This window comes from Lepisosteus oculatus, chromosome 2 (assembly GCF_040954835.1).
Source record: "Lepisosteus oculatus isolate fLepOcu1 chromosome 2, fLepOcu1.hap2, whole genome shotgun sequence".
NCBI lineage: Eukaryota > Metazoa > Chordata > Actinopteri > Semionotiformes > Lepisosteidae > Lepisosteus > Lepisosteus oculatus.
Window position 1 is genome coordinate 73,445,928 of NC_090697.1, and position 26,629 is coordinate 73,472,556.

General features: G+C 41.9%; 1 protein-coding gene across 1 annotated transcript in view; it reads left to right on the forward strand.

The window, feature by feature from the left end:
- bmp1a (bone morphogenetic protein 1a) overlaps positions 1-26,185 on the forward strand; it is a 77,433-nt gene extending 51,248 nt beyond the window's left edge. Inside the window, exons 7-20 of the mRNA XM_015339797.2 lie at positions 6,039-6,163; positions 12,021-12,136; positions 13,271-13,373; positions 14,319-14,435; positions 14,727-14,872; positions 15,894-16,089; positions 17,176-17,301; positions 18,235-18,395; positions 18,818-18,998; positions 20,057-20,182; positions 20,308-20,435; positions 21,123-21,336; positions 22,027-22,277; positions 22,875-26,185. Of these exons, the coding sequence (XP_015195283.1) occupies positions 6,039-6,163; positions 12,021-12,136; positions 13,271-13,373; positions 14,319-14,435; positions 14,727-14,872; positions 15,894-16,089; positions 17,176-17,301; positions 18,235-18,395; positions 18,818-18,998; positions 20,057-20,182; positions 20,308-20,435; positions 21,123-21,336; positions 22,027-22,277; positions 22,875-23,009 (2,125 nt within the window). The 3' untranslated portion in view covers positions 23,010-26,185. The remainder of the gene's footprint in view (positions 1-6,038; positions 6,164-12,020; positions 12,137-13,270; positions 13,374-14,318; positions 14,436-14,726; positions 14,873-15,893; positions 16,090-17,175; positions 17,302-18,234; positions 18,396-18,817; positions 18,999-20,056; positions 20,183-20,307; positions 20,436-21,122; positions 21,337-22,026; positions 22,278-22,874) is intronic.
- The last annotated feature ends 444 nt before the right edge of the window (positions 26,186-26,629 follow it).

Consider the following 26,629-nt stretch of genomic DNA (forward strand, 5'->3'; position numbering starts at 1 on the left):
CTACTTTTGAACTGCAAAAGTAGCCACATACTGCACATACCTTAAACAACTTTATATTTTGATAGAATTAATGTTGTATATAATTGTATGTTTCTTGGTGTTTGGATGATACTTATTTAATATTTTTATTATAAATGATAATGGTGGCTGTGGCCCAGGTGCTACTATGACTGTGGCTGCATTTGTTATTATTTTCAGCAGTTATTACTCTGCAGCAGGGCTTGGGCCAGTGCTCATGCTGTTGCAACAATTTACTGCAGAATGTGTGGATAGAAACATGGTGTAGAACATTATGCATCTTCACGTAGCGTCATCATAACCTGTACCTGACCTCCAACATGTTTTAAAAAAAATGCCAGATTAAATTCTTCACTCAGGAACTGGCAAGCATGCTGGGAAAGTGACCCATGAGGTTGGACAATGGCCAGTTGGCTGCTCTGGCACTCTGATGTTACTCTCTTTTGTGACAATTGTCCTCACCTGGAGGATCAGTTTAAGCAATTTAATGTACAAAAAGGCCCCCTTTAAGATGCCAGTCTCATTCACTTAATCCTTCCCTGCTTGTGAGGAGCAGATTGTGTGTGGGTATAGTCCTGTTCACACCAAGCCATTTACAAAGTGTACTGTACATTTAATATTGGCCTAACTTTGCAGCATGATTTCAATAGAAGAGGATGCATTTTATTTCACAAGCTGGGTGGGGGCTGAGATATCCTTAAATCTCACTCGATTGCATTGGTTTCCAGAAATAGTTTTAATTGATAGAGGTATGGCCACATCACGTTTGGCTACCACACAGACTGTGGCATCGAAGTCAACGTTTCTTGTTTAATCAGCCTACTTTTATGTGTGAGTTTCCATTTTCTTGTGTGTTGTCTCATATTGCTTTAAATGTTTAATGAAATGTTAAAGAAAAGAACAGCATGCATCTTCTGCCTGGCATATACTGTACATGTAGACCAAACTGAACAGGACAGCATGGAAAGATAATTAGAGATCAGCTGTTGGATGTTAGGTACTGAAACTCTGAATCTCAGGCATTTGACACATGCATGTTAAAAGCATTTGCCAGTGTCAAATATTTGATGACACTTGCCTACAAAAATCAAACTGTAGGTATTGTAACATAGCTGTTTAAACACTTACAATATAATGTAGCCAATACATTGCTGTGACTGACATGATTTAGACTAAGTTCTGTACATTTCAAAGCGATATTATATTTTGCATAATGTTTTACCACATTCTTGGTTTTCAAAGTAAATATGGCATACTGTATTGGTGGTGGCACATTTTTATTTTAAGAAATTGTTTTTTTAATTTCCAAGCAACATTGAATTGGTTACTTCCTCAGTAACATGGCAGTAGCCATCAGACTGCTTTAATCAAATTACTCATGCTGTGGGTGTCAAATGTGTCTATCATTTGTTCCGGACCAAGTGATAATTTGCGGATTCCTTGATTCGTTTAAAACGTGAAACGCATAATTATAAGCGCCGCAGAACTTTGAGAGCAAGCCAGAGACTGGCTCAGAAGTCCCACTGGTAAGCAGGCACCGTGTGGAATGAAAAAAGAAGGAGGTTTCATCACAAGTGTCTCGTTTATACCAAGCCAGACAAATGGTGGCTGGTTCCTCCTAAAAGCATGTTGACAAATATCTTTTTTTGGTGACTTTTGCTGAAGAGGTTTTGCATTGAACAGAACAAAAAGAATTCAGACAGGGGAGGTGCTTCAATTTGCCTTGGCTGCAAAAGACCAAGCAGAGGCTGATCCTGCACCAAAAAGTACTTTCACACCAGGAGAAGACTTAAACAGTCGAAACGGTGGGCCTTTATTTTATTCCTTTCTTCAATATTTCACATATGTTTCAGATATTATGACAATAGGCAATCTGCTTTTATTGAAGTCTCTCCAAATATATATATTTTTTGTATTGTGTAATTAATGGACTGGCTGGAGAGCCCATTACTTACTCTGCTATATACAGTATCACATCTCACCAGCTATTGTTTAGGACAGCGGAGACATTTAATTGGGTGATTGAGGTTTGTAATGGTCAGAGCAGCTACAACAGCAACTTCTCACTTGCATATGTGTTTGATTTGGGCTGTGCAAAGCGTTACTTTTCTTTTTTTCTGCCTGTGCCCCTTCCCAATTATTTTTTAAGTGATGTCGCCAATATAAGAGCTATCCTCTAATTACACTCAAGCTGCATTCATCTAGTTAAGGAACAGGTTAAGGTTTATTCCATGCTGAAAGGAAAAGAAAAGAAACAATGTTTTGGCTGTGGAGCCTTCCTCAGGTGTGCCTAAACGTTGTCTCTCTTTTCTTTTCCTTTCAGCATGGAATAAACCTTAACCTGCTCCTTTGCAGCCCATGCATACTGACACTGCCACCTACTTGAAATTCATCTAGTTATGAAGACTTGGGGGCGGAGCAGTTGCCAGTTCAAATCCCGCGGCCGGCAGAGGGGTCCTACTCCGTTGGGCCCCTGAGCGAGGCCCTTAACCCCAACTGCTCCAGGGGTGAAAAGACTAATTCCTAATGCAAGAAATTGTATATGGCTAATAAAGTGATCTTATCTTATACTTATATAACCCCAGGTCGGTGTCTTCTGAATAAATTGGTTTTATGCGATTCAAGTGAAGGCCTTTTTTTAACATATTCATGCTCATGTAGTCTGGACCACACCTGAAACTCCAGAAAAAGACAGCAAAGACCCAGTAAAAGATTAACATGAAGAGAAGTTTAAAATGGTTAACTGCCAGTGTTTGTAAGATGACATTTGTTCAGTGTCTTCAGAATGCCGACAAGAGTTGGTCAAGACTGAGTTTTGGCTGCATACAGTTCTTACAGAGAAGATGAATAAGAATCATGCTGTCTTTTAGGAAATGTTTAAAGCACCACTAAATACGATCAGGAATGTCAATGTTCCTTCCTGGATTGTAGTCTGTTGCCCAGTTTTCCCAAGCTGTTTTCCTTGCCTTTTCCCACATGTTTGGGACAACACAGGCTGACTGTACACACAAGCACAGAGAATGACTAGCCAGCTTGTGATGATTACGGGTTTCTTGTAATATGAGAACCAGCTGTGTGGAGGGAGTTTTTTTTTTCTCTCCATCGCGCTCGCAGTTTCACGCTGGAGGCTGTCTGAGCTGGATTGTGCAGAGCTCGCAGAGAGCAGACTGAAAACAGGATAGTGTGTGATCCAGCGAGTGCAGAGGGTTTGTGGAAAAATTGGCCAATCTAGAAGGATTTGGACTGAACCTCATTGGAGATGCTGGTTCAGTACAGTCCTTCCAGAAACAGCTGCATGTGGGCTTTGGAAAAGACACTTGGAATCCTTTCCGTTGTTTAGAGGATCCACAGTTTTTGGAAATTTAACCATATCATTGACTGACCCGAGCTGAAGTAACGTTTATGTGTTGTTATCCTTTTGAGATTTCCTTTTTTATATATCTTTTAAATCCTTGAGTGGATTCATTTGCATGTTCTGTAGACTCCACAGACAGTTTCTGTAGCTACAGGCTGTTTTGCACTAACTGGGGCTTAGTGCCAGGAGGCCTTGTCCAGACTATTTACTCTTACTGCTGTTATGTCCTTCGTTTGTCCCGGCAGCTCTCGTCATTACCAAAAGATTATAACTGAGAATCGAGCATGACTGTATTAAAGTCTCTGCTCTACCTAATCAGCAGGACACACCCTTAAATAGTGCTATGTGCAACAGCTAATCATTGTGATTAAACGCAAAACCTTTTTCATGAGCATCTCAGCCTCTGAGAGCTTTCTCCTTCTCTTCTCAGAGCAGCCCAGTCATACATCACATTGATTGTTTTGCTGTGACACCTCTATTAAGTGCGCCATTTAACCTAATTCACCGTTTTATCTGTTAGGGGAGAGAACAACAGCATCCAGATTCTGGCAGCACTAAAAGAAACATTGTAAAGTTTCAAGGAGAAATGCTTCGCAGTTCACTATCAAGCATCTTGAATGAAGTGAGGGGGGTTGTGGGCATCTTGCTTAGTTTACATTCCTAAGCAATCTGTTTGAAGCACATTTGAGGTGTCTGACATGCAATGTCCTGCTCTGTTATCTTCAGTGTTCCATGGTAATCTTTCCTTTTGCGGGTCATGATCCGGAACTTCCACCATGGATCAGATTAAACTAGGGTTTTCCTCATGTTTCATTTTCTCGCTCCTAGCTCAGTACATAGTGTCTGGCATTAGACTTTTGAGGAATTTCATGGATCTGTGCCTCTTTACAACATTCATCAACCAGCATTGTAAATGGGGATATTGTTTGACATGATTATATGGCATCTTCATATTTTAAAAGGTTTGTCAGGCTTTTGTTTATATCTGCTTTTAGAGTTTTGCTTAATTAGCTTTGAATTGATCGTCTCTGTGGGAAGCCCTCATATGGTGTTGGCTGTTGTTTTAAAGATTTCATGGATGGCGGTGATGAGTCGAAGTGGCTCCTCAACAACAGAAACAGGTCCTCTTGTCTCCGTCTTCCACACATCCTGAACTGTTTTGGATAGTTTTTGGCCTGTGAGCAGAGCAGGGCCAAGTCAAATAAAGATCTGCCAAAGTGTCTTTGTCTCTCCTGAAACCAATTGGAGTGCCGTGTTCACCATCAGCCAATGGGCTGTTTCTGAGAGCCAGCAGGAACTGTTTAAACTGTTAGCTCAGAGGCCCCACTGTTTGCACATGCCTGGAGTTGATGAGCATGTCGCCATGGGAACTGAGTGGGATCAGACCCTCGCTCAGCCTGGCAAAAAAAAGACTACAAAGTATCAAAATGTCAAGCTGGAACAGCAAGTGAAAAGACCAGAGCCTTCTGGTCCTTGTTTTCTTGTGTAGTACACATTCCTTTTAAAACTCCAGCTCCCCAGATCCTTTCCCAACCTTGCCCATGCCAAACTGAATTCTGGGCTTCTTCAAGCTTCAGCTGGTTCCTTTGCGAAACAGGCAAATTGGAAGCTTATAGGACCACCTAGGTCCTTCATTGAGAACCTGGCTTGAGTTGTTCCTATAAGAGAACTGGTGACTCCACATCTATGAGTGGTCCGGCACCTTTGGAATATCATTTGGATCAGCATATGCAATGACAATTTATAGTCCTTAAGAGAGTGTTATTGTAGATCGAATATCTGTCCATGGAATATACATTCACTGTCGGAATTCCATTTGGGGAATGGCATTGTTTTACAGAAAGGAGAATTATTGTTTCTTAAAGGACTGAAGGAAGGTGGTGTTAATGCGTTGGCTTCTTTGATCTCAGGTTTCCTCTGTTATAGATAACATATCACAGTGCTAGAGATGGATTTTTGCGGAAAAAAAAAGAAACTGACTCCAAAATATGGTCTTTGTTTTTGTGTACCTTTTGGCACACTAAGTTGAAGATCTGAATAAAATCGGCTTAATCTCAGCAAACAAAAAAATCTCCCAACCCTGTTACTCTGATTGTCTCCACAGGTGTTATTGCCTGGCACTGGTTTGCTTTGGCAGATGTCTTGCGCACTCAGAATTAAACTAGTCACAGCACGGCCTACTGAAGCGCACCTGGGAGAGCAGGGGTCAAAGAGTGCGTGTGTAGTTTTGGGTCCTGTGTGCTTTAAGAAACACCATGGTTGCTAAATCATAGCTCTACCGAAAATGGAAATAGTTTGAGAGAGAGGACGTAGCCCATAAACCTCGTATAAAAAAGTATAAAAATGGTATACTACTGTATATGGTAAGTCCACCTTTCACACCTTTTGTATTCCTTTCTTCTCCTCAATGCCTTCCTTAAGGTCTTTTTTTTGGCTCTTTCTGCCTAATAGGAAGGGAGGGGAATCCCAACAGTCTTGTCCTCGAGACTTGATCAATCAGCCAAACAAGTCTATATTTACCCACCAGATTGTGTAGTTCTGGGGAGGTTGTCAGCTGCTGTTGGAATGTACTGAAAGATTATCCCAGGTCTCTCTCTCCGTTTCATTTTGCCGCTTTTCCCCCATTGTTGACTTTTCCTTATGGTTTTCTTCTTCTGTGACTTAGAGGGATCTTCTTAGACACCATACTGCCTCGATACGATGTGAATGGAGTGCGGCCTCCCATTGGTCAGAGGACAAGGCTCAGTAAAGGCGACATTGCACAGGCACGGAAGCTGTACAAGTGTTCAGGTAAGGGTGACTGCTGTTTCCCAGAAAAAATTCGCAATTGCTCCAGTAAAGAAAAAATCTGCCTTGTGTTCTTGGAACCTGAGAATACCTAACTTACTGTGCATTTTAATGGGCTTAATGGCCTGAATGGCCAACCGTCTAGAAGTGTAACTGTTCTTATTTGCCAAGCCGTGATGCCGTCTGCCTGTTCTGAATCGTCCTGAACTGCAGCTTGCTATCTTGGAGGTGTAAATATGGAATTCAGTCCTGACTTTGTCAGCACTGTGCACAACTTCGAAAAGGAATATATTTTTCCAGAAAGGAAAAAGGTTAAAGAAATCTGAAAATAGTCACCATATTTTTTTTTTTGCCTGTAAAGAATCTAAAAATAACATTAGTCATTTCTTGACAGTTGTCCATAACTGTATGTACAGTATGGCATACAACTAGTGTGGCATACAGTACATCTTAGAATGGATTTCCCTGCGTTTTTTTTTCTGCCATAATGTCACGTTTCCTGGCATCGGAGAATGACTCTGAAAACATCTTTTTTCTCCCAAAGAGGATTGCGGACATTTAAATCAAACATAGGATTCCCTTAGTCTCTGGAGAAGAAGCCTCCCTTTCAGGGCTGTTTTTTTGAGAGTAAACAAGACTTCTGTCTGAAACTTATGGTTGCTTGCCAGGGGTGGAATTAGAGTGGAGTTTGTACAGTGGAAATACATATCCATCAACCAACTTTCCACCCCCCTGCTTTAAACCCGTTGTTTTGTAAGAGCTGATAGCAGGAAAGTGGCAGCAGCTGGCGGTGATGAGACACCGTTTCCCCGGTAACAGTATCCGTGTCCCCCTGGATACATGAGAGAATGTAAATAGTGCACTGTGACAGGAAGTTTACCAGTGCTTTCTCAGAAGCAGGCAAATTAATAGCTTGCCCTTGGACGAGTGAAGGATCGCTCCTCTCCCTTTTCTTCCAAGTTACGCCATGGAGGGCTGATTGTGGGAAGTGCAGGAGCTGGGAGCAAATCTTTTCCTGTCACTGGTGACAGTGCCTGTGAATGCTGATTGCACCACAGTCGACGCACTCCATGTCACAGACTCAGGAAAAACAAAATTGTCATTTGACCCCATGATCTGTTTCTCTAACATCAGAAACTTTTTTTGGGAGATTATCGTTTTTTGCTGTTTGTTTGTTAACAGGATGACAGTCTAAAGGAAGTCCTTGTTCCAGCAGCATTTGTGTAAAGACGTGCCTCCTGTTCTCAGTCTGGACTACCCCTCATTTCCCACTGTCCTCGTTCTCATGCTTCATTGTCAAAGCTGGACATTCATGGAATTGACCTTGTCAATACCTTCAAGGATTTTGAATACTTGAATTATGGCACCTTATAGTTTACCCTATAGTTGCCTCCTTTAATTTGGTGCACACAGCGATTAGGAAGTTTTGTCATGTTCCAGGGACTTGGAACTTTAAGTATTTCAGTTTCCTAAATAATGTTCGTGTCTACCTTTACACCAGTGTTATCCAGAACAGTAGTAGCTTTGGTGTCTTCGTCTGTAATATATTTAATACCGTACTTATTACCTTTTATCACACATAAAAGGAATTGCAACAAGAATATTTTCATAGTGGCGTCCTTTTGAGCATCACACTGGACAGTTTTTTTTTTGGACAACCTATTGAGGGGCAAGAAGAACTTGTGGATTTTATTGTGCAGCAACACATTTTTTTCCCATCCAGACTTCTTTCGCTGTTATTTTCCCTCTCACCTCCTGGTTTGCATCATGCTGAGCTCTTGCGTCCAATGTAACTGCCTGCCTTTAATCTAATTAAACATATGGTTACAGACGTTTCGACAGCCTGTGGAGGGAAGTGCGAGCTTCCATCTGCCATGGAGACAGTGAATGTTTAGACTCAAACTTAGTTCCAGACTTAAGGGAGATGCTGTTCAGCCTTGGTGTGATAGCAGATTGATAATTTAATTGGTGTGCATGGGTGGAATATATACATGCATGAAAATGTTACCAGTTTGTTCTTTTGTAAAATATACTGCTACAAATGACAGCACTGAATATGTTCTTTTCCTGAACCTCTCTACACCTTTTCTCTTAAATTGTGAAGTTAAAAAAACAGGGTCCAAGTGCTTTATTACTTTATTGTTGTAATGAGATGAGTTGAGCGATTTGATCATGTGCTTTCATCCATTAAGCCTATGCCATTGTGCCATTTTAGTGAAACGAAGTTTAAAATTACCAGCATTCCTGCATCCATTACAGTAGGTCTTCGAAATGACCGTCCCTCTATCAGGTCCCTTTTTGCTTTGTGATTGCACTGCTTACTGCAGCTGTATTAAATTACAATATAAGAAAGGCATGAGAGGGATCTCCCAGATGAGAGGGAGTCATTCAGTCTGTCATGTTTATTTGGTATTTAAGTACCTAAGTGAATCTATATTTTTATCCAGTTGCCTCATGAAGGTGTCCAGAGTTAGCCAGCATCTCTGTGTGTAAAGCAATTATTCTTATTTTCATTATTTAGCCTCCTAAATTTTATTTTATTTAGCCTCAATTATTTTATAATTGTGACTTTGTGTACTCATTTCAATGCTGATTCTGTACTTTTCTCTTGCCTTGAAGGCAGCCAATTTAAAAAAAAATTCTGACCATTATCTCTGAGCTTCATCGTTTTGGCTTCATAAACTTGGGCAGTGTAGAGTTGCTTCGGCAGGTTTTAAAGGAATCGCTGTTCTTTCTACTGGCTGAGGTTAACGAACTATTTCTGAAAATGAAAACAGAAACAAGCAGTGTATCTGTGCTGTACTACAATTGCTCAGCAGTGTAAAACAAAGCAACGTAAAAAAGAAAGTGCATCTTACTACATCCTGTGTGGGTCACTTTTCATTTGTCAAAGGCTTAGTCCATGGTTTTGCCTACATTTTCCCTTTTTGACAAACCACTGGCTGCTTTTTTAGTGCTTGCTCTTTTCTAATTTAACTAAATTGCTAACTATTCAATCATTTAAATCATTGCTATAGATATGGAAAACCAAAGGCCCAAAAATGGATCCCTGGAGCACACCACTGCTTATATTTGCTCAATTAGAGGTTATGTCCCATTTTTCCTTTTTGTTAATTTTAGTTTGTGTATTTTCTTGGATTCCTACAGTATTTAGTCTTAAAGCTGACCTTTTGTAAGGGATCTTATCAATTTCTTTCTGGAGATATAATGCATTATGTTATAAGCTTAAGAAATAAAGTACAGTTGAATGAGACCTTACTTTTCAAAATCCATGTTGATCATCTCTTAAAGTGCCATTATTTATGCAATCTATTATTTCTGTTCCAAGCTGGTTTTACCAGTAACAGAGGTAAGACTGGTCTTTAGTTTTCTGGTTCAGTTTTTTTCCCTTTGTAATAAATTGTTGTTAAATTTGCAATTCACCATCTGTTAGCACAGCTCCCATTCTTAGTGACAGTTGAGCCTTCTTGATTAAAGGTCTGTACATAATATCTCTTATTTCCTCAGGTACAGCTGTGAAAATACAGTCGTGTCTAATATAGTAATATATTAGTTTTAATCTGCCCCACTCTCTATGTCTGTAATGCTAGACCTCCTCAATAATGTTGATGAGAAGGAGTATTTTGAACAGCTGTTTCTCATCATTGTTTCTTATATTTCAGCAATTCTATCAACAAGCTACTCGTTTATGCTTAAAAACCCGGATCCTTTTGTGTTGTAATGCATTTTCCTCTGTTTTACATCAACCCATTGCACACAGTGGACACCCTCACTTCAGAAACCTTGATGCAAGACTCACAGTTTGAATCATAATTTTGAATCTTTTACTAATTCACAAATGAATCTCTCTAAAAATGGAACAGGAAATGGAGATTATATATTTTACAAGGTTCCCTTGGGACATTTAAGCCAGTCTGTAATCTTTTCTGAAGATTTATAATACTTTTTTCCAAAGAGCTTAGCCCAAGATCAAAACTGAGATAAAAACATAAATAAGATAACTCAAAACATGCCTCATAAGAAGTTTAGCAAGTAAACAATGAAACAAGGAAAATTGTTACAGTATGCTTCTGCTTCTGAATACTCCAGCAAGACTCTTTGTATGCCCTAAGCAATGGTAGAACAGCTATGAACTAAGGGTGCCTTGCAAACCTTTCGGCAAAGAAGATCAGCAGCTTCAAAATGGGTTGATGGTTCAGCTCAGCCACTTTGGCTGTTAATGCACTGTATTATAAATTTGACTTTTGTGGAGCTGAAGCGCAGAGCTCAGGGATGATAAATCTCTCTCTAGATGTTTGAAGTGAAAAGTGTGCCTGTTTTTGGCCTGCAGGCCAGATGGAGGAGGATGATGTGGCATTCAGTGGAGGTGGGGGTGTGTGTGGAGAGTCGTTGGGGTGCACAGCTGATTCTGAAAATCTGGCTGTAAAATATAATGTCATTCCTCTCCCTGAACATTCCAAAAAAGTGATGTCAGCCTTCTGTGTTCCAGATCTCTTGCTAATCGATCTTGCATAGAACCCCAGCCAAAATTTGTAGGCATCCCCCTACAACCTTGTATGCTGGGTAATCATTTGTAAAGAAACAGAGAAATTATTTTTAGATGTGCTTTGTAAGAAAAGATGCACTCTACTCACTCAAGTACTTGATGGATTTGCATCCAATCTTATTCCTGTCTATAGCCAATATCCTTTTCGGGTTTTGTGCTAAATACTGTTAAGTCCCTTTTTGTGTCATTCTTTTCAGTTCAAAAGATTACATGAACAGAATACATGCAGCACTGAGTGCCTGATTATAAATGCTATTCAATTCAATAATGTCACTTCATGTCTTATAATTTTCGTGATTAAATGTTCTTTGAAAGTATTCATTCCACCCACCAGTTCAGTTCAGATTTCTGGTTTCCTGTCAATTCTGTGATTTACTTCTTTCGTTTCCCTGGAACACTCCTCATCTGACACCTGTGACATAAATTGCATGCTTTACACGCGAGTGCTACTTTTTTCTCCTACAGGCAGTTCATTGTACTTTTTGTCAAGTCAAGTGCTTATTCTCTTTTTTTTCTCCCTCTCACTCACACTGCTGATCTACGTTATCATCAGAGAATCTAAATGCATCAACAGCTGTGGCTTTGAACAATAATTAAAACATTCCGGTTAACAGGGAAAGTCAACTGTTATGCTGAGTCAAATTCATAGGACCGTTCATAGAACAGAAAAAACAAAAAGTACAAAATGAATTTAGTTTGCAGGGGCTGCAGCAGGCAAGAAAGTGATAGTTCTGTTTTTGCAGTTTTCTGTTATTCTCCTTTGGTGTCGATGTGTCAACGAGCCCGTTTATCTGGCCCGTTTGGTACTTAGTGGTTAATTGATATAAGGTTCTCATTCAGCTGCTTCTTTAATAGAAGTCAAGGTATCAGCTTCAGCAGCATGGCTGGGTAACTTGTTCCACGCTCCCACAACCCTGTTTTGTCTCTGGAGCTTTTCACAACCTGGATGCACAGGGCTGGAGACTGGACCATCCTGTCCTGAAAGTCCTCAGTAGAAATGACTAAACCTTTTTGGCTTTTTCTTTAACCCTTTTGGTTTGGTTTACTTTCTCATATCTCTTTTAAACACCTTTTTTTTGGTCTGTCTTACTCTTGATGATGAGTCTGAGTATGAGGGGGGGTAAAAGAGATATGGACTAGGGTCTGGACACCTCCAGTTGGGGAAATTGTGGGTGGATAGTTCATGCTATTCATGGCTGTGCTGCTGAAGTTGCTAAAGAATTGTACGTTGAGCATGACAGACCTGCCTGAACAATGGCCTGTCTTGTCCATGTTCCCACTGACCAATGTTCTGGCTGGCCTATGTTTCTGTAGCTTGTGGGGACAGCCTGCAGGACAGCAGTGGGAATTTCTCCTCGCCTGGGTTTCCCAATGGATATGGAGCCTACATGCACTGCATCTGGAGGATATCCGTCACGCCTGGAGAGAAGGTTAGCCACCCATGAGAACTGTAACTACGATATACACCGTATTGGCCATTCCACAGCCTTTTGGGGAACGACTCTTGTTGCTCAAGTTTTGAGAGTCTGGCAGATGGGTTTATAGTTGGCCTTGACCAAGTGAAACACTGAACTTTGAGGGAAAATGTGAGCTGGAAAAGTGGAACCCATTTATGGAACCCAAATGATGCAGACTTTCTCCTTGCTCCTTGACATTTTGTGGTGTATGGTTTTGGCGTTTTCCATAATTACACTTAAGAGATCACCCATGTGTGGAATAAATGAACACCGTGGAGAGGTCTGGGCAAGGTGCATTTTTGCAAGTAGCAGTACTTGACTGCTGAGTTACACCAGAGTCTTCACACCCATGTCAAAAAGGTGTTTACTAAATGCAGATCAGATGTAAAAATAATACTTTCAGATGATAATCTGTGCTTTACTTTGCAGACATGGTGACTGCTTTGTTTCTAAACCCTTCCTGATCTCATTTCAAAAGACCGAGAGTGTTTGTTGTTTTATGATTATCCATTGGTGAAGAAGTTATTTTATGAAAAAGAGGAGTATGCTATTTTTTAATATTAAGCATTGAGAATAAATAATACTTAGAACAATGTAGTATTAATATATGATATCATTACTCTCCTTTCCTGTATTTTGCCTTTCTGGCTTAATTTGCATGCTGTACACTACTTGACACACTTTTTGGACCCTTCTTTCTGGAACATGTCTTTCTGAAAACTGCTGGAGAACCAGACGCATTTTACTTCTTTGCTTGACCAGGTGTATGTGAAGACTGTATGAACATAAGCAAAGCTTCCAAGGAGAGCATTATGTTCTTCTTGTCTCATCTTTTGTGATGGTTAATTTTTGTACTGTTAAAAGAGCATCCAGAAAATAAAATTTTAATTCTATGACTGCTTGTGTGTCACAAAGTGCCTCTTGTTCTCAAATCTGAACATAACAATTTATCATCTCCTCTAGTGTCCCCTGGCACTGGCCTCCATGTTGAATTTGATGTCCTGGTAACTAAGCAGCTCTTGAAAGAATTTCAGACAAGCGGAGAAGGAAGGCAGGTTTCTAAATTTCATTCACTTCATCGCAATTAATCAAGTCTCTTGTTTTAAGATCATTCTGAACTTCACCTCTATGGATCTGTACCGCAGTCACCTTTGCTGGTATGACCATGTGGAGATTAGAGATGGTTACTGGCGGAAAGCTCCTTTGAAAGGTAGGTACAGTACTTTCATCTGATGGTTGACCACACTTTAGTCTTTAGTGGCAAGTCTTAATGTAAACTGTTAATATCTGAAATGTAGAGGTGTCAGCCTTTGTGGTCCTGGATAAATACCATGTGGACCCCCCCCTTAATACAATTGGTGAAGCAGTTTTTCCCCCATGTTGTGCTATGTAGTGGGGCTGATAGCCACACATCTTCCAGTTGGACAAGTGCCACACTTACTAGTTGCAGCAGTTAAGGTATTGCAGAATAACGATCAAAAAGCAATTAAATGCACAAGTGAAGAAATATGGTGTTTTTGTACAAACAGGTGAAATGTTCATCTTTTCAAGTCCTAGCAATGCTGAATTGTCAAACTGGAATGGGATCCAGTAACTGAGAATTTTAAACAGCTGCGGTTTCCTTTCCTTTTTTTTTTTCTTCCTCTGTTACGGCTTTGTTGTGCAATTTGCCTCACCCAGCTTCCTTTAATTTTCTTGTATACCTGCTGTTATATTTTAATGGAAATCAGGACCGTCAAAGAGATGACTGTTAAATTTCCTGTTCTTTTCTCCAGTTAGAGATTTCCGGCATCAAGTGACGCACAGGAGGAGTTAGCATGTGAATTGCTTTGTGCCTCCTGTAGTTTTTTAAACAGTGACTCTTTTTGCCTGTTTTCCCCAAATGAAATCTCCCAATTACTTCTTCATCAGTAAATTAATTGATTTCTTATTTAACAAAAGTATCTTGAAATGAACAGAACTCCTGTAATGTGAGAGAGTTACTCCCCATGCCTTGTAAAAGGAATATTTACTTGTTTTCTTATTAAGGGTTATTGGGTATAAATCATTTCAGAGGCGGGATGAGCAGGTTATAAAAGGGAAGATTTTGATATGTGTAATATGGTGGTTTAGACACCGTTAGCGTGAATAAGGATTGGTGAATCTCTTGTTTCAGGCCGGTTTTGCGGTGATAAACTCCCCGAACCCATCATCTCCACCGACAGCAGACTCTGGATTGAGTTCCGCAGCAGTAGCAACTGGGTTGGAAAGGGTTTCTCCGCAGTGTACGAAGGTAGAGTCTCTGTTCCCCCGGACCTTGTGAGGAAAGCCTATAAGCACAGTACATTTGTATATACATAAATAGAGCCCTCTAGGCCTATGGCTTATCAGGAGTGTAATACAGCCGACATCATTCAGTATACTGCTCTCCTTGGCTGCTTCCAGGCATTTTTCAAAGTATTTGTCCTTTTCTGCCTAGGTTTATTTTGGCTGTGTGGTTAAGTGAGGCTGACGGCTGAGCGTTCTTCTGGAGACGTTCACAATAGCATGTGGCTGAGGGTGTGTCTTTGGTTCCATCTCACAGCGATTTGCGGCGGTGAAGTGAAGAGAGACAACGGGCAAATCCAGTCGCCCAACTACCCCGACGACTACCGGCCCAACAAGGTGTGCGTGTGGAAGATCACCGTGGCCCAGGGCTTCCATGTGGGCCTCACCTTCCAGTCGTTCGAGGTAAAACTCGTCGTCAGTCTTGTTTTTCTTTTTTTCTTCCAGAGCTAGTGCTGTTCTGATGTGCCGACGAGTTTTATCTTTCATTGGCAGCACAGAAACAAAAAACTCCCTTTTCATGAAGTCGTTTGAAGGAATAATAAAGCTTACAGCTGTGTCTCAAACCCTGTCGCCATTTTCCCACTTTCCCTACATAATACTACACAGGCCTTCCTCCCCTGGGTGAATTGAATAATGTTCCTTAACAGAGCTGCCTTCTAGACACTCCTTCATATTGTAACGCTCCGGGGTTCACGTGTGTATGCGCCCCTCGCCACTGCCGCCCCAGGTCGGCCCTTCACCATCTGGGACTCGAACCCGAGCCTCCGACATCACTCAACAGGGACCCAGCCGCTTGAGCCAAAGCGAAATCTCCCGTCAGCCCGGCGGCTGTGGTCCCTGCTATTCACAGGGAAGGGTGGTGATGTCACCGCTCTGGTAAGCCGGCTCTCACAACCTGCAATGGTGGCCGTATGCGTTACACTATCAAGTGTCAAATTCTTCTGCAATGGAGAGCAGTCAGAATGTGTGCCAGGCTAAGTCTTATTGATCAGAAGTGCATTGCTTATACCCTTTATAGAAGAATGAAGTGTTGGGCACATACAAGTCCTCAGAAGCCCTCTTGAACCATCTAGCCAGCTCAATCACTACTTGAGAAGGAGAAGGCAATTTGAAACCCAGACTACGTGTCTATGTCAACACTGGCCTAACAAAAATATTATAAAATTGATCCAGTTATGTCAAAAATCAGGTTTGACTGCATTTAACATCCAAAATCGACTTTTGGTCAACAGTTCTTAGAGGTATTTTTAGAGCTATATTAGTTTTCAAAAGTATATGTATAAGATTGTGTTATCAGCTGTTATTGGCCTCTACAAACAGAGCAACCAGGAAACCAAACCCAGGTGACTTCTGATTTTGGCAGAATCTGCTTATCTGCTAAAATATTGCTGAGTAATCAGAGAGTGCTTCTGTGCGCTTGCAGATCGAGAGGCACGACAGCTGTGCCTACGACTACCTGGAGGTTCGCGATGGGAACACGGAGAACAGCCCCTTGCTGGGGCGATTCTGTGGCTACGACAAGCCCGACGACATCAAGACCAGCTCCAACCAGCTGTGGATGAAGTTCGTCTCGGACGGCTCTGTCAACAAGGCTGGCTTTGCTGCCAACTTCTTCAAAGGTAAGAGGGTGGCGATAACGGCGTCAAGATACGATGGAGCTTGGGAATTGAGTAGAGCCAGAGTAGCTCGTTTGGTGGGCCCTGGGCAAACAGAAGATATTTGTGTTATTATCATACAGTTTCATATGAATATTGCAGTATTGTCTTTTAGCACATTTCATGCTCCAAGCTGGAATTATAAATGGTGCTCAAGAAGGGGGGTAGCTTGAATATACTGTGAATTTGAATTGGTTGTGGTATTAATGAGGAGGAAAAAGTGTGACACAGAAATTATGCAATATCTGAAAAACAACTGTCTTACAAACCCTTCAATAATTTCATCAAAATTCAGGGACACTAATGTTCTAAATGCATTGGTATTTACAAGTGATTTGATTTTCCTTCCTATGCTGTTGATTGGAGGTAATTTTTCACATATATCATCAAAGAAAAGGACTGTTCTCCAGAACAGCTAGAGTGACATACTGTAGATGTCCACTTGTGTCCCTGGTCTAGGCAAGATCATTACTGATGTTTCCTTTTTTAATTGTCCTGCAGCTTCACAAATCCTGCAAATATCCAAGGAGTTAAATTGTATACAAAACCCAATACTTGATTTAAACTTTGTGACTTAAACATAGGGAAAAGTTTCAAAATAACCAGAAAACATGTGATTTTTACAGCACAACAGAAAGTAAAGTACAAAATTCTGTTGTATTCAGACAAAAATATTCCTTTTTTTGAAGGATATGTAGAGTTGCCAACAGGTGGTGAAGTGGTGAAGGCCTGAGGTTTTATATTTTTGTGTAATTCGTCTAAGCCATCACCTTGGACTTCAAAGGTTTGGAGCGAAAAGTCCATGAGAGTGGGTGAAGGCACCGTTTCACAGGGGCAGGGCAGGTGGGAGCGTGGAACAAGCTACCCAGCGCATACCCCGGTTTCTTTCAAGAAATGGCTGGATGAGATCCTGGGGTCAATTAGTTACGAACTACAAAATGAGCTCGACAGGCCGAGAGGCCTCGTATGTCCTTACAAGCCTGTCTGCGTGTCTGCAAAGACTTTCCTCTGAGATGGGTCACAGAGACGATGCTCTCCTTCTCGCTTCAGAGATGGACGAGTGCTCGAAGCCCGATAACGGACGCTGCGAGCAGCGCTGCGTCAACACGCTGGGCAGCTACAAGTGTGCCTGCGATCCTGGATACGAGCTGGCCTCTGACAAACGAAGTTGTGAGGGTAAGTGAGTGGACAGGGTTTGCAGGATTCAAGCACCTCTCTCTCCAGTGTAACAAGTGCTGCGTGCAGAATGAGAACCTACTACTCTCCAACATGCAGTCCAGTGGCACCACTAGAGCCTGTGTCTTTATACGTTATGGTACATTTAAAAGTAACAGTAATTTCCAGGTATCTTTTTTTGTGATTTATACAGTTTTACATTTTTCATCCCTGAGGCTTCACTTGTATGCTTTGAAAAAGGGGGGTAGGGTGCTGTGGTACTTGTGTTAGATGCCAGGACAATGGAGATATTTTACGATAAAAAGTCTAGGACTAAGGCTAAATATTCTTCGTGTAGTATAAAAGACATTTCAACATAATAATTTGTAGCTGACCAAAAACCTGTTTTACTGCCACCCTGATCTTTCCGATTGTTTGCATTTCTTGCCTGTTTTTCTTACTTGGCACTGCTGTTCATGAAAACATTGCCTTTGATCCCATCTAGTGGTGAATTTGTGTTATTGCATTAGAGAAAGGGGTGATCCGAGCCAAAAATGACTTGCTTTTGTGTCTCTCTTGTGCTGAAAAATCAAAGCATTTATCTCTGTACTCTCTGGAACACTGTCACTGCTGGGGAAAAGCCAGTGTGATGCCTGGCATTGCTTCTTCTCTGGCACTCAATATGCCACCCCTGATTTTAGATGCCTTTTTATTTATCTTAATTATTTTAATTGACTTTTTTGAATCGGAACAGTTATTTTTTACAGTCTGAGTTTTAGAATTACAGCACAATGCAGAGCCTGAAGGTGAAAAACAAATTAGAAAAGATAAGACTAAAATCTAAAGGAGGGAGCGTAGTAATGAGACATTCCTGAAATACTGATATTCCCAGAGAAGGGGCAGTGAAACGTGTTGGTCCTGCTTGTAATGTGCCATGTGTCCTTCTGAGCACAGCTGCCTGTGGAGGCTTCATCACCAAACTCAACGGCTCCATCACCAGCCCAGGCTGGCCCAGGGAATATCCTCCCAACAAGAACTGCATCTGGCAGCTGGTGGCGCCCACACAGTACCGCATCACCCTGCAGTTTGACGCCTTCGAGACCGAGGGCAACGATGTGAGTGTGATGTCCAAAACGCCAACATCATCCAGCTCGTTTGTCCCTCCTCTCAGAACATCAATAATGTACTCACTTACTGTACCTGCCTGACACTCGTTCATACAGCTGAGTGCTTTTACTGAAGCAGACTGGTTGATTCGCTCAAGGGTTCAACAGCAGTGTCTCATCTGAGATTTGAGCCCATAACCTTCAAGTTATGAACCCAGAACTCGGACCACTGCTCCTCACTGCTGTCCTTGTGAAAGGTGCTTTACTTGTTTTGGGTCATGAATATTTTTCACAGTTGACAGCTGTCGTGGATCCTGACGCTGTGCGTTTCTTTTACACGGCTGGTCTTATTTTCCTTCCTGCTCTCAGAACATGGAGTTTGATACTTTAGCCTTCATGCGCTCTGCTGGTTTCCTGGCTCTGCTCCTCAGGTGTGTAAGTACGACTACGTCGAGGTGCGCAGTGGACTGTCGGCCGACTCCAAGCTCCATGGAAAATTCTGTGGCGCGGAGAAGCCCGAGCCCATTACTTCTCAGTACAACAACATGCGCATTGAGTTCAAGTCGGACAACACTGTCTCCAAAAAGGGCTTCAAGGCACATTTCTTCTCTGGTAAGTCGAGTGGAAGACTGGGACACTGTAGCATTCTGCTCTCTGGAGGAAACTGAGTCACAGGACCAAGTGCAGTTTTGTTTTTAAACTATACATCACAATGCTATATTATCATAATTATACAGCACTGTTCCTTCTTTATCAAAGTCCTGTTTGGAAAGAAATATACAGTATAGGAAGATGTTAGGCTTCATTTCTTCTGGTGATTAAAATGACTTGAATTTCGTCCTAAATATGACTTTAGTGATCTAAATTGGATTTTACTTGCTGCAATGAATTTTTACATCGAACCAAATAAATTATTTATTGATAAGTGTTTTGGGGGAACGTCTTCATCCTATATGAACGAACAGGTTTTCATGAATCATTTTAATTGGGAGATCTCCTGCACACATCTCTTTTGGAAGAGACCCCACAGTTTAAATTTGTTGTTCTGGTTCGTTATAATTAATAATAAATCGTTCTACTTAAATAGCGCTTTTCTGGACACTCCACACAAAGCGTTTTACAGGTAATGGGGATCCCCTCCACCACCACCAATTTGTAGCCCCCACCTGGATGATGCGACTGCAGCCAGATTGCTCCAGTACGCTCCCCCCACACCAGCTATCAGTGAGGAGGAGGGCAGTGATGAAGCCAGTTGGATGGGGATTATTAGGAGGCAAGATCTGTTTAAGCCCAGTGGGAAATTTGGCCAGGACAGCAGGGTAACACCCTTCTTCTCGAGAAACACCCTGGGATTTCTAGTGACCCCGTCAGTATACAGTGTGTGGGTCACTCAGAATACCCAAACAGACTGCAGGGTGAGCGCCCCCTGCTGGCTCCACTAACACCTCTTCCAGCAGCAACCTTAGCTTTCCCAGGAGTCTCCCATGAGGTGAGCTGCAGTGAGCTGCCAGGTGTGAGTTGCAGGGCGATATAGCTGCTGGCTAGTGTCAGCACAGAGTCCAGACCAGACTGTGTTTGCTGTCCAAGACCACCCTCTCAGTGGAGAATCTCTTGAAAGCCCTTCAGGTAGCCTCATCGGGGGGGGTGTCTTCTTTGTGTTTTTTTGGCAGACAAGGACGAGTGCTCCAAGGAGAACGGTGGCTGCCAGCACGAGTGCGTCAACACGTTCGGGAGCTACACCTGCCAGTGCCGCAGCGGGTTCGTGCTCCACGACAACAAGCACGACTGCAAGGAAGGTACGCTCGCGTGCGCCGAGGGAGGCCCGAGCTCTCCGCGGTCAGCCTTTTTCCCGCCAACTTTGACGTTGACACCAGCTCAAGGAGCTGGGCGGGGTCCTGACCACCTGCTGTTTCTTCTGCAGCTGGCTGCGACCACAAGGTGACCAGTGTATCCGGTACCATAACAAGCCCCAACTGGCCCGACAAGTACCCCAGCAAGAAGGCATGCACCTGGGCCATCGCCATCACTCCAGGGCATCGCATCAAAATCGTAAGTTATTCCCGGTTTTTCTGCTCTGCGTGAGGCCTCAGTGACATTGCCTAAGATGATGTACCTTGTTCCTCTTACATTATTTGTGCTTTCAATCTTGCAGAAAATAATGATTGATTCTGCTGCATAGTATTATATTGGTTATCATCAGATCTCTTTTTCTTCAAGTGCATAGGTGACTTTTCTTAAGGTTATTGCAATACATCTTGGGCACAGCAATTTCTTTGGGTAATTTACAGTGGCCAACAATTTCTCAGTTTTCTACCTCAAACTTCTGAGTTACCAACTTTTAATCAGCTGCCTACTTCATGCCCTCGTGGCCCCAGAAAGATGTATAGGTCCTCCATGAAATCAGTTCTTTCTCTTTTCCACTGCAGCACCAAATCATCAGAAGGAGGCTCAGATAGTAATTCTGCTTAGTAGTGGGCACCCAATGAGCTGTATGGGTTGATAACATGAGCCAAACAGAAGAGGTCCACATAACACATGATGGCAACCGACCAATGCATTTGGTTTTTTTGGGGGGAATCTCCATCATAGTCAATCTGGGACATGGTCCAAGCACAATTCTGTGATCTCTAGAGCCTGACCTGTACACTAGGTGGAGGTTTTTACAGGTTTGGCCACTGGGACTCATCATTGTATTTCCTAGCAGTGGCAGTAGCAAAAGTTTTTTCTGTCTTGCAGGCTTTCAATGAGATTGACATGGAAGCTCACATGGAATGTGCTTATGACCATGTGGAAGTCTTCGATGGGCGAGATGCCAAGGCGCCCAGCCTCGGACGATTCTGTGGCACCAAGAAACCCCCTCCAGTCATCTCCAGCGGAAACAAGATATTCATCAAGTTCTTCTCAGACAACTCGGTGCAGAAGAAGGGATTTGAGGCTTCCCACACCCCAGGTACAGTCGTGAAATCATGCTTTTAAAAAAACTCTACCGCCAATCAGGGTTTTGTTTATAAGAGCTTTCTTTAAAAAAAACTGAAGATGTCAAGTGTTGTTCTCAGTAATGCTTCCAGAAGATCATAATTTCCACATTGTGCTGCTTTATGTATTGTGGAACAAACTAGAACAGAACTTAGGGTTGCGACCTGACCATTGTCAAACTCCAAGAAATAAAGAGATCAGACAGTGACATGTAAGAATGAATGAGGTTAAGATGGTTATTTAACTGGATTCCAGAAGCCGTAGTCAGCTTTAGTATCTTCTCTGATCGCGTCAGTAATTTCCAGAATGAGTTCTGTTGCTAGAAATGATGCTGATGTATTCATGTCATCAAGAACGATTCTACTCATCACGTAGTTGTGGAGATGGATATGTTTGCATCTTTATAGATCACGGAGCTCCTTCAATAGAGAGGAGCGGTACCAAATGACCCTGAAACTTGATGGGTTTTCCAAAATAGTAACATAGTTTCCTTGTTTATTTTATAGCCTGATATATAGGCAATATTAAGAAAGACATTGGAGCATAGCAGCAATGATGACTTGAAGTTGGCAGTAATACTGGGTTGTAGGTTGTGGATTGTTACCTGGTGTTTCTGAGGCCTAGGTTTTTCATTTGGAGCCGTGTTCTTATTCACCTGTGGCAGAGTGCGGAGGACGTCTGAAGGCAGAAGTCAAGACAAAAGACCTGTATTCCCACGCCCAGTTCGGGGACAATAACTACCCCGGAGGCTCTGACTGCCAGTGGGTCATCTCAGCAGAGAAGGGCTACGGAGTGGAGCTTATCTTCCAGACCTTCGAGATTGAAGAGGAGGCCGATTGTGGATATGACTACATGGAGCTCTTCAATGGCAACGACAGCAAGGCACCCAGACTGGGGCGTTACTGCGGCTCTGGGGTAAGGAGCTGCAGGCTTGGGCCTTCTGGCTCTGGCTTTCTAAAGGACTATAGGTTTGGCTCTTAAAGCTGTATTTTTAAGAGCGAGGACCTTGGGGGGTAAAATTGATCTTGGTAAACTTGGTTAAATTAAGATGTTTCATTGTTCGGTGAGAACAATGTCCTGCTCTTTTGAGCCAAAACTGTTGCTGCTTTCCCTTGTGCCAAAAAAGATGTGGCCATAAGTTTGCATTATTTGGCCGGTAATGTTCTATTTTTGGCAACAAAATTATAACAAAATGATTTAATTAGTAGATGCATGCAATGTGATACGTTATGTGCTTGAACAGATCATTTTCATAACACTTTCAAGATGGGGGGGGACATAAATTTGTGTTACAGAAGCCAATTATGTTTTTTTAATGTGCCCTTAATTAATTTGTCTTGTTATTAATGCGCCTGGGCTCCAGTTTCCGGGATAACCATAGAAAATGAATTGTCTTTCAAACGACGACAATAATGTTGCGCAGTGCCTTGAGTCACAGCGGGATTGTGTTTTTGTATTGATTGTATTGCGTTTCAGGATTGTATACTTATCTTTTTCGGTCTGCTCCTTCAGCCCCCAGAAGAGATCTACTCCTCTGGCGACTCGGTCGTCATCAAGTTCCACTCGGACGACACCATCAATAAGAAGGGCTTTCACGTTCGCTACACCAGCACCAAATTTCAGGACACACTGCACTCTCGGAAGTGACCCCTGAGGGGCCGGGCGGGGCAGAGGGGGAGGCGGAGGGGGTTCGCGGAGAAGCGCCGGCAGGCCAGCCTCCGAAGACCCCTTAGTCGCAAAGCTTAAGACCACGAACAACGACAGCAAACACAACCTAACCTCGGCACACAGAGGCACAGGGGCTCGGCCCCTGACTGTGAGGATTAAAGCCATCCGTTAGCAGACCTTGTTTTTACCTTTTTGAATTTGTTTGATTTTTTTTAAATAACGGTTATGGTGGGGGGAGGGGGGAGAGGGGTATGTGTTTAATGGCTAAGAGGACTTCTGGGGAAATTTCTGACCTTGGATTTTTTTTTTAAACCATGAAGACTTCTCAGGATCTGTGAAAGAGCAGGGATCGGATGATCGGATACCTGCCTTTGTCGGACTACCACATCGCAGGGACGAAGCGGCAGAGAATCTGCACCCAATCCTGTTTCTCTGGGATAGTCCTTGCTTGTCACTCTCTCTTCCTCGTCGTTAAACGGACAAATAAGTTGATTGGATTTGTGCTTTTGACATACGTTTGTCAGACAGTTCCATGTGATCACAGGAACAAGCACGGAACCGTACAGCTGCAGTATTAGCATTTGTAATTAGCATCGTCCTGGCTTCCAGTCCTGGGTTATTATTCATAATAAAACATTTTTATTACCCTTAAAGAGGCAAATAAATAAAAAGAGCAGTTGTCTTATTAAAGGACTAATAAGAAAATGTGGCCCAAGTTTGCTGGTCATTAATTGCTTACCTCCCGAAGAGTTTTTAAGTCCGTGTCGACGTTAAGATCAAATATGTTTCAGCAGTTTTAATTTCATTACCAGGGGTCTGCTTTGCAAATCCTCCCTGCCTACAACTGGTCAGGCATCAGTGGTGAATGTAAGATCTTATCCAGTTTGAATCATACTTGAACCAAGACTTCGTCTGTTATATATTGTTTCATCTTTTTGTTTTTTGTGTGTCTACCTTATTCTACTGCCTGTAACTGAATAGTTCTCTCCAGCTAGAACTCTTTTTCTCTGAAATACTTTACAGGAGTAAAATCCTTTCCTGGTGGGATATGGGCAGTATGACATTTTTATTTAAATAGGAATGCTTTGCATCTTTTTACATAATTAAATGTGAATCCTAATTTAAGTCTAGGTCTTAAACCCAGAACTGCATGCCAGGCCTCTGCTAATTCTCTTTCCAGGTTGAACAACAAGATTGCCTTGTGATAATCTGCCACCTGGGTTAACAACTGGATTGAAGGCTTTAACCAGATAAGCAGTGTCCTGCGTCCCGGTGATTGTAGGTTCTAATTCAGTTTGTTTTGCTCACAGGCTGTAGTCATCCACAGGGGCCAATAGGACTGTGTGTGTTCTCTGGCAGTCTGGGAATATGCCATGAAACAGTGAATCCCGAGGCTGGTATCAGTGGGACCCAGTACAGTTTACACATTTTCCTATCCTGTTTCCCATTTTGGGTTAAAGTTATGGATACAAATTATATACTCAAAAGCACATGCAAGGACATGTGCAAACCTTTGGCTTTGTTAGATCAATGCAAGGAAATGGCAATATGTTGGTATTAATTATATTTTACAGAAATGGAAAAGATTCATGATCCAAAACACTATGATTCTTTTCAGTTGAACTGCTCAGACAAGTGTGTTAACAGTATTAAATATGTCTGCCTACCTGCTTCAGTGATACAACTTGGACAGGATCCTGCAGTTCATGAAACTCCCGAATGAAATATATGATTTTTTTGCCCTGCAACAGGAGTCTTATCTCTTTCCCTGCTTTTGTCATTTCTCCTTGCGCGATGAAAGCAGAAATTTTGAAACCGAAGCCAGTCTTCCCATTATATTATAACGTGACATTAAAAAAATCATTTCAATATCTCGCAAAAGGTACACCCTTTAGAAATGCAAATAAAAAAGTAGTATCCTATCGATGGTGAAAATACATCTCTATCCTAAATACCTGCAATACTTTTACTACCTGTGATACTTTTTCTATAAGGTGGATCATTCTGGCGATTGGCTTTTTATATCAGCAAGGTCTATGAATTAGTCCTGTGCATCTGCATTCATCATCAAACACTTTTGCCCTCTGTGCTGCAGAACTTATTTAATATTTTCTTCCTTCCAGGGTGACCTAGTCTGTTGCTACAAGTCTCCCCATTGACATGACTTTCATTGAGTAAAGTCTTCAGCTCGGCCACTTAAACTGTTACTTTCCTTATATTTCAAAGCTTCTTTGAGTGAGCTTGCTTTGTTTTACAGAACACTTTATCAGTCTTTGTGTTGCGTTATGGAGACAATAGGAGAGTTTGGTAGGAGAGGGCACATTCGGTTTTACTTCTAATCTAAGAGCACAGGTGTTGAGATGAGAGGTTGCTTTCACAAAGCAACAAAATGAAAGTTACATCACAGTTTTGGATGAAGGGCGCAAACACTTTTCAGACATTCCAGGGAATCCTTGAGATACACAACAGTTATCCCTTGTTTTGTTGTCAATTCCTCTGCTTATTTGGTCGCCTTTAAGAATAATTGACAAAGAGATTCAGATTAGTAACGCACAAAGAGAAACAATATCTTCCACACTCACTAAGTATATTACATATCCTGAACATGCAAATATTCCAACATCTTATCCCAAATTTTGGAATGCTAGTCTTCAGATTTTAGCTTGGACCATTAGCGTTTTTGTTTTGCTGAGCCAATCTGGCCAGTTTCCACCTGAAGGGAACAAGACTGGTATAAACATCAGGTTCCTTCATCCAGGAAAACAGTGGTAAGATATTTAAACTGCTATCCATGTCTGAAATCCTGCTACATCCCTTTCTCTCAAGCAATAGCAAATTACAACTGTTTGTTTTTTTTACCTCCACAGCCTCTAAGCAGTCATTTTCAGTCTAATGTCCACAACAAAACAGGGAACAAAGTAAAAGCACATGTAACAGTCCAGGGACAAGCTGATGACATGACCTGCCCACACATTATAAGGCATGCCTTGTCATGTCGATCTAGATAAGACTATTTGCCATTCTAAACCACAGTGTGACTGGGGCATTTCAGTAAACCACAGATATATTACCAAGGCCTTCACCCCTTTACCTACTAGTAGCATTTTCCTTGTGGTGAATTGTATTTTGTTATTCAATAAATGATGCTGACTTGTCGACTGTGTCCACTCCTTTTTTTCTCTCTGTCTGCAAGCTCCAGTCTGGCTTGTGTAGGTCTAATTTTGTCATTGTGAAAGCAGTGTTGTGAAATTATTTTTCCATTTCAACAAGCTCAGGCCTCCTGTGTTTCTTCTTTTAAAATATTTTGCCAGCACCCTTCTTGGGTTGGACCCTTTAACAGAGTGGCTGGTGTTTTCTGTTCCTTCTGCAATACTGTGTGATCCCACAGTGATAGTTTTTAAAAAGCAAAAATTGAGTTTATACTGTAGGTGGATTACGAGGGGCTGTTTGAATTCCTACAATAGAGCAATGCCCCTGTCGGATGAGTTGATTTGATTGAAGTGGGAAGTCGCCAGGTTCAAAAGAGTTTTTAAGGCTCTATTACTCCCCTTTCTGAGGCTTCTCAATACATCAAATTCATCCCCCACACTCAATACAGT